The sequence below is a fragment of the Egretta garzetta genome, unplaced genomic scaffold (assembly GCF_000687185.1).
Source record: "Egretta garzetta isolate BGI_Z169 unplaced genomic scaffold, ASM68718v1 scaffold158, whole genome shotgun sequence".
In the NCBI taxonomy this organism is placed as follows: domain Eukaryota; kingdom Metazoa; phylum Chordata; class Aves; order Pelecaniformes; family Ardeidae; genus Egretta; species Egretta garzetta.
The window spans coordinates 367,195-376,820 of record NW_009260430.1 but is presented as its reverse complement, the minus strand read 5'-3'; the positions used below and the strand labels follow the sequence as shown (position 1 = coordinate 376,820).

Below are 9,626 nucleotides of genomic sequence, written 5' to 3'. Positions count from 1 at the left end.
GGGTTTTTCGTTTGTTTTTTCTAAATGGGTGGAATATGAAATGAGCAGAACTGTTGCTACTTCTCAATAGTTTTTAGGTCCTGCTTAGGATCCTTTGGTCAAGATACAATCTGTAGGTGCTGCGCAGTTCCTGCTCTCCCCAAGGTCCTGCCGTTTATAATGTATTACATATACGGATTATAATACAGAAATCTGGCAATCTGCCTCAAATCTATCTGAATTCTCCTGACCAGATCATAAATGTTTTTTGATGAAACAGAAATCAACGTGGTTTTGCTTTTTTATTGCTTGCATTATGGTAACACCCGGAGGCTTCACCGTCCTGCCGACTCACCGGCATGGCAAACGCTAATTCATGCAGTGGCCGGTTCAAGGTTGGTGGGCTGGGAGCCTCTTATGCCACAACAAAAGAAAATAGCATTGCAGTGCTTCTAAACAACACTGGTACCAGATGATAGCAACTAAATGAGATTAGTAGAATACAATTTCTTTTGACTTCTTTGGAAAGCGGTGCAGTAAAAGGATTTGTAACAATTTTCATTGATTGACGTTATGTCACTGAGATTATCTTTTAACATGTTACATAGGTACCTGACATCTGTTTGGAGACTGGAAATAATTGTCCTTAAGTTGGCCAGAAGCATGATTTTTTTCTTGAAGGTACTGAAATACCTGCAGAGATTTAGTTTGGTAAGTCTCTTTTGGCTTTGAACATACCACTTGGGTAGGTTTCTTGACACAAACATGCACCATTTACAGCTTCTAGATATGAGCAATATAAGAACATATTTGGGAGTAAGACGAGTCCAGATCAGGACTTCAGCATGTCTAATACATTGTGTTATGGCCTGAGGTAATAACTTGAGGCCTAAACTGGGCCTAGTACCCACTTGTGTGCTGCTTTTCTCCACTCGCGTGACCGCGTTCACAGGTAGCTTAGAGTTCTGACCAAAGCAGTTAAGACTCTGCCATACCAGGCATTCCACAAGTTACAAAATCCTACTTGTACCATTGCCATGCTTAATTCTGGGGGTAAAAGCGGCAAATTCTAGTCCTCATGAAAGATACTAAACAACGCAATCATCTTTTCCTTTAGATACAGTTAAAACCAGTGTCTTCTCTGTGTTCACATGTTTGGAAATTGTTGGGTTTAGTTTGTATTTATTATCCTAATAAAGCATCTGAAATGATTTGTCCTTTTTCTGATCAGTCATCCAGAGGTAGGGAAGAAGGAGTAGCACGTTAATCCTCAGCAGCTGGAGATGCTTCGGGTCCTTTGTTTGGCTTAGCAAGTCAAAATTGGCATGTTTTATCTTAATTCTGTTTGCCATACGGTATTGCTATGGACAAAGTCAGTATGTCTGTGCTCTTGAGAGTCCCTGGATGAGCTGGAAAGAGCAGTGCTTCCAAAATAAACGTGAGAAAAAAGTGAGCAGCGTGGCTAGAGAGTGGAACATGTGTCTGGAAGGAACAGGGAAGGGCTTGTCCTGGATACTTGGGTGATGGGCACTGCTCTGAAGTCCATGTGATTGTGTATGTTCACTAGTCTTGATATAGAAACTATGTGACTATGAATCATCCCAGCCATGAGTGTATGTAGGCAGAATGTTAGAACTGTATTTGCTTCAGCTCCGAAGGTACAGGGGACTAAAGTGCTTAGGCTGTATCTGTTATTTTGGATTCAAAGACAGAGCATGGCAGGCGTGTATATATATATATATATATATGTATGTGCCTAAACCCATGTTTGTGCAAGCTTCTTTTTTATCTTTTGCATCAGGAAAACGTGGGTTATTGCTTCTTCCTGGTAACTTTAAGGATCATCTTGTCTATCCATTGAGAAGTACACCATCTTTTAGAAACAAAACTGGTAAGGCGAGAAGTCTCAGTTGAAGTATATAGATGAGGCAATATTCAGAATTGTACCAACGCAGGGTACTCTTGGAGTGTAACATGGTAACCTAGGGGGTGACACGGCTTTTTGCTTGGTTTTGGCTTTGTTGAGAGAAACATGGTGGTATGTTCTTCTAGTATAAGAAAAAGCTATGGATATCTTCCTTTGCTAACACGCGCTGAAATCTCAGAAGAGTTCATGTTTAAATTACAGAGATTTTCTTCAGTCCTATCTGCTGTGAGCAGGGGGGTAAAATCAAACGTTGCCATCCTGGAATCATCTCCCTCCTGTGCCCTGCGCCCCTGTGCAATGTAACCAAAGCAAGGATCCAATTTTAATTTCCATAATTTTAGAGTGAAAAATAAAAGCAAACACAGAGAAATAGCATCTCTTCTTCTCTCCTGTTTTTCATGTCACTGACACATTGTGAAAACATGAGAAGGGAAATCATATGCAAAGAGTGGCCTCTGAACAGGTATCATCTGATGTCATCGTCGCGCACGCTGTTGTTTGCAAGAGAACTTCACTGAAAAGCTGTAGCGAGGAGCTCAGCTGAGGATCACAAGGACTCACCTGCCTCCCTCTTTATCTTCATCACTGGCAGCTCTTTGTTGCAGTTGTGTAGTTTCCATTACATTGTAAGCTCAGTCTGTCTTTGCTACTTACTAGAATACGGTCACCCATTTTTCACTCCAGCTTTTTGCAGTGTCCTTCAGGTTGGTCTGTTGTCTTTCTTCCTCATCTTTCAATCTAGCCATTGATTATTGATACAGGGACAAAATAAACCTATTCCAAGCCAATTTGCATGGAGAAAAACAGATGATTGCTAGCTCAAATAGCTCAAGAATAGATCTTCCTGCCTGTCGTCGGCGCGATATTCAGGCAGCTAGGCACATCTCTCTACAATAAAAACACGTTCCAAACTGTAGCAGAATTTAATCGGAAAATCAGATGTTCCATGTTCCCTGATGGCTGATTTTCCACCAATTAAAAAGTAGGATGAGCTCCATTAGAGCCATAACAATGCCTAACAAATCCTTCTTTAAAGGTAATTAATGGCTGAATGGTGGAATGTACATTAGTCACGAGCTGATAGCGATCTCTTCTGAAGAGCTGTTAGTTTTATTTGTGAACAGTTTGGAGTGGCAATGCCACCCAGTTTATGTGAGGCTACGCGTCTTCTGGCCCTGTACCTCCTGCCGGGCTTTGGGTAGGCAGAGGGAATAGGGCACAAGACTGAGGCTCCTCCATGTCAGAATCAGAAGGAATTAGGAGATGGTCTGCGTCAGTCAGAGGGAGAGGCAGGAACAGAGGGGAAAGGGAAGCACAACTGATTGCTGGGGAAACCAGCCAGATCCTACTCAGAAAGGGAGAAAGAAAGGGAATATCACTCAAGTTTTCCATGCTCACTGTGGGAACTGTGTTTGGCCATCCAGTTCTCTCCTGAAACTGTAGTTTGTATTCCTAATCCCTGTGCTAATGGTCAGCCCTCTTGCTCTCTGGATATCGCATTGATCTGCTGAAGACTGAAAACAGTTCATTCAATTTGGGGCAGCATTGAATTTTTACAGATTTTTTAAGCATTCAGAATGTTGTGGGAAACAAATAATGGGTGGGGTTTGGTTTTGTCCTTTCTTTTTTTCCCCATGATGTTTTGTGTTCACTGGCAAAGGCAAGAAGGGGTAGAAAACCAAATAAAAAGAAAAAAAAAAGACCCTTGAAAAAGAAACTCCCAAATTTTTCAGCTCCAAAAGCCATTTAGAAAAACAAAACTGTTCTCTACAACCTTTTGAATAAGCATTGAACAGTTTTCAACCCACTCTGTCTTCTCTAGCAGAAATATTTTTTATGATAGGCTGGACACTGAAATCATGAAGCTATGAAACAATATCAAACATAGTAATGGGTTGTGGCAGAAACGCTTTGATTTTCCTTGTTCCAAGGAGCTAGCATGTTCGTTTGCTTTTCTTTCAAATCACAGTAGGATTTTAAGGTCAGTTCCTCTATTGATTTTTCGCATATCTGCTGTGCTTTGCAGATTTTTCTTTTGATACGTACAGTGTTCTGTTCCTGTGGGCTGGTGTATTAATAGTATTTGAATCATGAATCATGTTGCAAGCTACATTTAGCTATTCCTAACTATTACAATACATAAAGTTTTGAGGCCATCAGATGCTATGGTAGTGGAGGCCAGGAGAAAGAATTAAGGGAGGAGACTGTAAGGTTTGAATCCTTGGGAAATCACTTCACAAAACATGCGTCTGCTACTCAGTTGTGCCTTACTTCTGCAAGTATGTATTTATAGTATGTGCATTTACTTTACAAAGTTTTTCAGGCTTCTTGAATTAATGATTGTTGATGTTTGGAGGAATACATCCTTTATTAATGTGTTAAATTTGTTCTTTGTTAGTATTGAAAAATCCAGTGAGGAAAGCGCAACAAGGGAACCGTTGGTAGGCAGAGAAGACCCCTTCAGATGTACAGCAGTGCTCGTTATGGTAAAAGAACGAACCTTGAGCTGGATGAAAAAGCAAAGTGAGACATCTGAGCTTTGCCCTAAGGGAATGACTGTGTCTGAGGTGTGACCAGTCACTTCCCAGTGTGTCTTGTCTGGGTTGGATCAAGCTGCCTGTCCACAGTGGATTTGGTTTTGGATGCCTTGGAGATTTTACTGTTGCAGGAAACGTAGTGCCAGCAACTCTTAGGAGAGCAGCAGAGCGCAGGTGCTTTGCTGGCCATTTGGCGTGAAGGAAGATGAAGGACAACAGGCAAGGAAGAGGCAGCCAGAAGGGGAAAAGCGAGGTCCCAAATGGAGAAAAAGAAGCAGTCACCTACTTCTGTAGTTACAGATTTAATGATTTTGTCTACTTTGCTTCAGGCTGGAAAGCAGTTATATCACAAGGTCTGAACATTTTATTCTGAAAAATGGATCCATGTCTTCAGAGTGGTTAACTGGTTCTGAACAAGGGGGAGCAGGAATTACACCATGAATTTCCTTGATGTCCAGCTCCTTACTCATCAGTTGCAGTGGCAAGCTACGGCATCTCTTCATGTTCCCAGCCTCTTTGCCTCTTCAGTAATGCCGACCACACAGAACAGCTCAGCCCCTTACGGCTGCATAGAACCTGGAGGTTAGAGATGCTGAGCTCCACTGGAGTTTTGCCAGGGGCTCCGGTCACATTAGCCCTTTCCAGCTCTTTATCATGCTGTCTCCAGCTATACTCTGACCCATGTATTTATTGATTGCTTTCCTCCCAAATCAGGCTGATATTAGCAAACATATTTTTGGTTAATTATGTTTGCATTCCTTTCTTCTTTGAGTGTTTCAAATCACTGTCTAGTATTGGTTTCCAGTTATGCTTGGAATGAGCTCAGCAATGTAGAAGTTACCGTGTTTCTCATACTGTCGGTCATTGTCACTGATCTATCCTGGACTCCTGGTTGATGCTTACTGATTCCCACATTTGTTTGTTGTTAGCTCATCACACTCTTTGTTTTAAGAAGCATTCAGAAGTTCAGCTTATCTTAATTCTCTGAAAAGGAATTAGAAATGTGAAGGAATTGCTAAAAAAGATCAATATTAGTTGCGCACATTTCTGAATATGTTACTTGCTTTTAAAATGTTGGTATGCTAAAATAAAACCCCATTATTTGTCCATCGTGACTTGTTTTTAATTGCTCTCAGCGCCAGGCTTGGTGTCACTTCATCTTCTTTTGCTACAGTCACCTCACTGGTCCTTCTGAGCTTTCCTTTGTTGGTGAAGTGCTCCCCCCAAAATCACATGAGTGCTACAGTCACCTCACTGGTCCTTCTGAGCTTTGTTGGTGAAATGCTCCCCCCAAAATCACATGAATGTATCCCCACAGAAAACCAAGCCTTAGACCTGTCTTGAAGCTCGCATGAAGACAGAATGTTACGCAAACAAAAAAACCTGATCATCGCTGCCAGAATCAGTCAAACTCTGTAAATTAACTTAGAAGCTGCCGTTCAGCTCCTCTGAGCTTTTATACAGCTTTTCTCTCTTCAACCGTCACCTTGGGGGCTCCCCTAGAACAAGTGGGGTCGCACAGGCTTGGCAGTTCCGTACACCTTTACCGCTACACCGGGGTGCGTCGGTGCTACCCCGTGCCATCGGCAGACTGGTTTAAGCATTGCGTGAAATGAAACGCCCCGAGCCAAGGCACGGCTGCGAGGAAGGCAGATAAAGGAGCCTCCCGCGTTCCCAACACCTCCCGAGATCACACTGGAGAAGCAAGGTGGTTGTAAGCCGAACAAGATGAGGTCATTGCTTGTGAAATGCTTCATAAGATCAGAACTATCGATCAGTCTTATCTATTAACAGGTGATTCACTACAAGCCATCAGTAGAGTCCCCAAACAGCCTCTGTAAGAGGGATTTTGTTAACTCTGTGTCTTATATTTTTAGGATACATTCTTCAAAAATCAATGTAGACTTATAAAGAACAGGATCTGTGGAGCAGAAGATAATGTGCAATTACATATAAATTCGTTACGGACTGAAAAAAACCCCTGAACCGCATTCGCCTGTTACAAGCTGCTGTAAATTTTGTATATAAGCACTGCCCTCTACTGCTCAGGGATTTCCACTAATGTGTATTTAATTTAAAAGATTCAATGCTGTTCTTTTTAATTGAAATGTTTGTAGAGGCTTGTCTGTAAGAAAAGGGCTCTGGATCTCTTTTCTTAAAAGAAAAATCCTAATTTATAATTTTTTACAGCCATAAACCACCTGTGTTTTTAGGTTAACATGGAGAACGTATTTTGTCAAGCACATAGTTTAGAATAAGCTGCACGCATCTTCTCAGGCAGAAAAGTGGTAGAGGAAAACACATTTTCAAGTAATTGCACCTTTCAAAACTGGCCTCAAAATCCTGTGTTCTGAATTGTGAGCGCAGGAAGGCAAAGGAATAGAAAGGTTTCAAATTGTGAAGATGCGATGGTAGCAAAAGAGTCAGCGTTTATTCCCAACGTGAAGGCAAGGTGACATAGCCAAGCTGTCTTGAGTAAATTCTTGTTGCTACTGTCTGTTAATTTTATAGTATGTTTTCTTGAGATTTGTAAGGTGCAGAACATACACGTGTGAGAGCAAGTTGAGAAAGACACAGTAACACCGTTAACGTAGAGTCACAGCGTGATGGCAAGGGCTGGGGGCTGTCACCCTCTTTGTGGGGTATGGCTGTGGTGCTCCCATATGACATCCTCCAGCATGTTTGACATGTGCCGTGAGCTACATCTGGACAGTCTTCTTTTAGAACATGACTACGTTCATTTCTGTTATTATATCAACAGAAATTTTAAAAAAAATCATGGATGCAGCAGCAAAGGTAGTATAGCAAAATAGGAGGATTACAATCATTATGCCACAGGTGTCAAGACATCATGACTGGTACTACTCTAGGTTTTAACAAGGTCACAAGGCTTGGTTTTGGGGTTATTTTTATTGTTTGGTTTTGGTTTTTTTTAAGGGCCCAAACAGTTATTTTCTGGAGGAAGTTTGAGCTTAACCTTGTGCCTTAGCCTGGTGACTCCCACTTATAAAGATGAAATTTGGACTGTTCAGCCTATAGAGAATTCCAGCACAAACCAAACCAACTGGGGAAAATGAAGCATTAGAAATGGCCCCTGTGCCCGGTGGGATCACTTGCACCTGGGAAGGGTTTCTGCTTCCTTGAAAAAGCCCTCTGTGTTGAAGAGAAGAGAGGAGGGTACCTTGAAGCTTGTGGGGTAGGGAGAGTTTTAGTTCTTGGAAGTGTTTTGGTGGGTTTTTTTTAAAGCATTTTACAGGTAAATGTTTCTCTAGGTTTGGTTGGTTTTTTTTTGGGGGGGGGTTGTTTTATTTTTTTTTTTTTAGTTTTTATTGTGCTAATTGGGGATTTGTTGATATGAGCTGTAATGTTGCTCTGGCAGTGCATTGCTACGTAGGTGTAAGCAGTGGATTGTAGGAGAATGTTGGCTTTTTGTGGTGTTGTAACTATTTAAAATACCAGTTTGGTTTGGAGAGCCTTGTTAGCCAGGTTAATGGCCTGTTTGCAGAGCATATAAATGCCTTTAATGCAGGCAAACCATAATGGGCTTCTTCATAAACAGGACATAAATATGCTTGTTCTCCTATGTTGTATATCTTATTTTATAGAAGCTTGATTCAGCTGTTGAACTTTTGAGTGGAAAAAGTAATTTTCTTTCTCTGTGTTTTGCTGCAAAGCTTGATCTGATGTGTACTTCTCAAGTGGAAGTAGGCTAAGACAACTCGGTCATCTTCTGGGTAGAAAGCAGTGTTTGTCATAGTCTGAGAATCTTGTTTAAGCTCTTGTTTTGTTCGGGTTCAAGATGAGAGCAATGGTGCCACTGTGGAGCTGTGCCTGATGAACGCGCCTCTCTGTTGCTTCTTTGTGTTCTGAGAGCAGAATCTGCTGTGCAGGCTGAAAAACTCTGTTTTGCTTAGCTTGCAAGTTCTGCTGTGCATCAGTGACTAATAGGGGTTTTTTTTTTTTCCTTTCTGGATGGATTTTTCTTTATACAAGCAACATAGTTCTTGAGTAACTATTGTTTTAAATGAAGCACAGTTTCTAAACTAATCTTCTAGTGCCTTCTTTTCCTACAACTCTGGCTTCTGTTATGACTAAGGCAGAAAATTCTAATTGCTAATGAACTTTCTCTTCCTTGCTACCTCTTACTGTGAGAGGCGCATGGTTGAGCAAGCTTGCTTTTGCTTTTAAAATCTTACTAAATGTGTAATACCTATAAAGGGTGAATTTGCTAACTCTGGCTACAGGTCTTGCAACTAAAATGCCCTGTAAGATTTTTTTTTTTTCCCCCCTAAATGTAATGTAGCACTTAACTAAGAGGCCTAGCATTTCAGATTGTTTATTACAGTGTGCCCATTCAAAAGGGTGCACTGCAGTGGTTAGCTATTATCTTAATAATGTGGTGTACCAGCTTTGAAAAACTATATATATTTTTTTTTGGGGGGGGGGATATATATATATACATATATATATATTTTTTTTTTTTCCAATTCAACATTTGCCTGAGTGACGTTTTGGGTCTGTGTGCTTATAATGCTTATCTCCCATAGCCAGTAGGTAGTTGGCACTTCCTTGGGTTGTGTTGACCTGAGTTAGGCGGTGAAGGGATTTTCAGAGCCCTTAATTTCAAATATGGATTTGATTGCATCCACCACTTAGTCACACCTGTAGTGACTGCATTCTAAAGGAATTCCTTTGGAGCAATGAGTTAAATTGATCCTGGTTCTCAGCTGTGTAATTGTACGTATGACCTTTTGGAAGTGTATTTGCCAGCCATATAGAAAGTATTAGAAGCAGGAGCTGAGTTGCAGTTTAGCTCACTCATGCAGGGAAGGGCTATTACTTTAAGTAGGATGAGGCCTTGGATAATCAGGCACTTGGTAACTCCTGTAATGTCACTCTTCCTCTTGCACAGAACTACCACAGGCAGAAAATGCCTTAGCTTTGATTTCAGGGCACCTCCCTATAGAATCTGGACCTGATCATTTTAGAGTGTGTCCTGGGGAAGCTCTTTTATAAACATATTTCTATCTATTCAATGTTTAATTAGCACAATACGTTTACGATAAATCTACTGATATCCTGGTAGTGTTTGGCTGTAAACTGAATATTATGAGACTTTGTTTGTTTGGGTGTGGCTGTTCTCTGCGTTGTTACAGCATGCCTTCTTAAATGTGGGGGCTTTT

The 9,626-nt window shown here is 41.1% G+C and overlaps 1 protein-coding gene across 3 annotated transcripts in view; it reads left to right on the top strand.

Annotated features, from left to right (window-relative positions):
* BIRC7 (baculoviral IAP repeat containing 7) overlaps window positions 1-9,626 on the top strand; it is an 18,751-nt gene that overhangs the window by 1,096 nt on the left and 8,029 nt on the right. For all 3 annotated transcript variants that reach the window (XM_035899262.1, XM_009643719.2, XM_035899261.1), the window contains exon 2: window positions 588-690. In XM_035899262.1, the coding sequence (XP_035755155.1) occupies window positions 643-690 (48 nt within the window). In that variant the 5' untranslated portion in view covers window positions 588-642. The remainder of the gene's footprint in view (window positions 1-587; window positions 691-9,626) is intronic.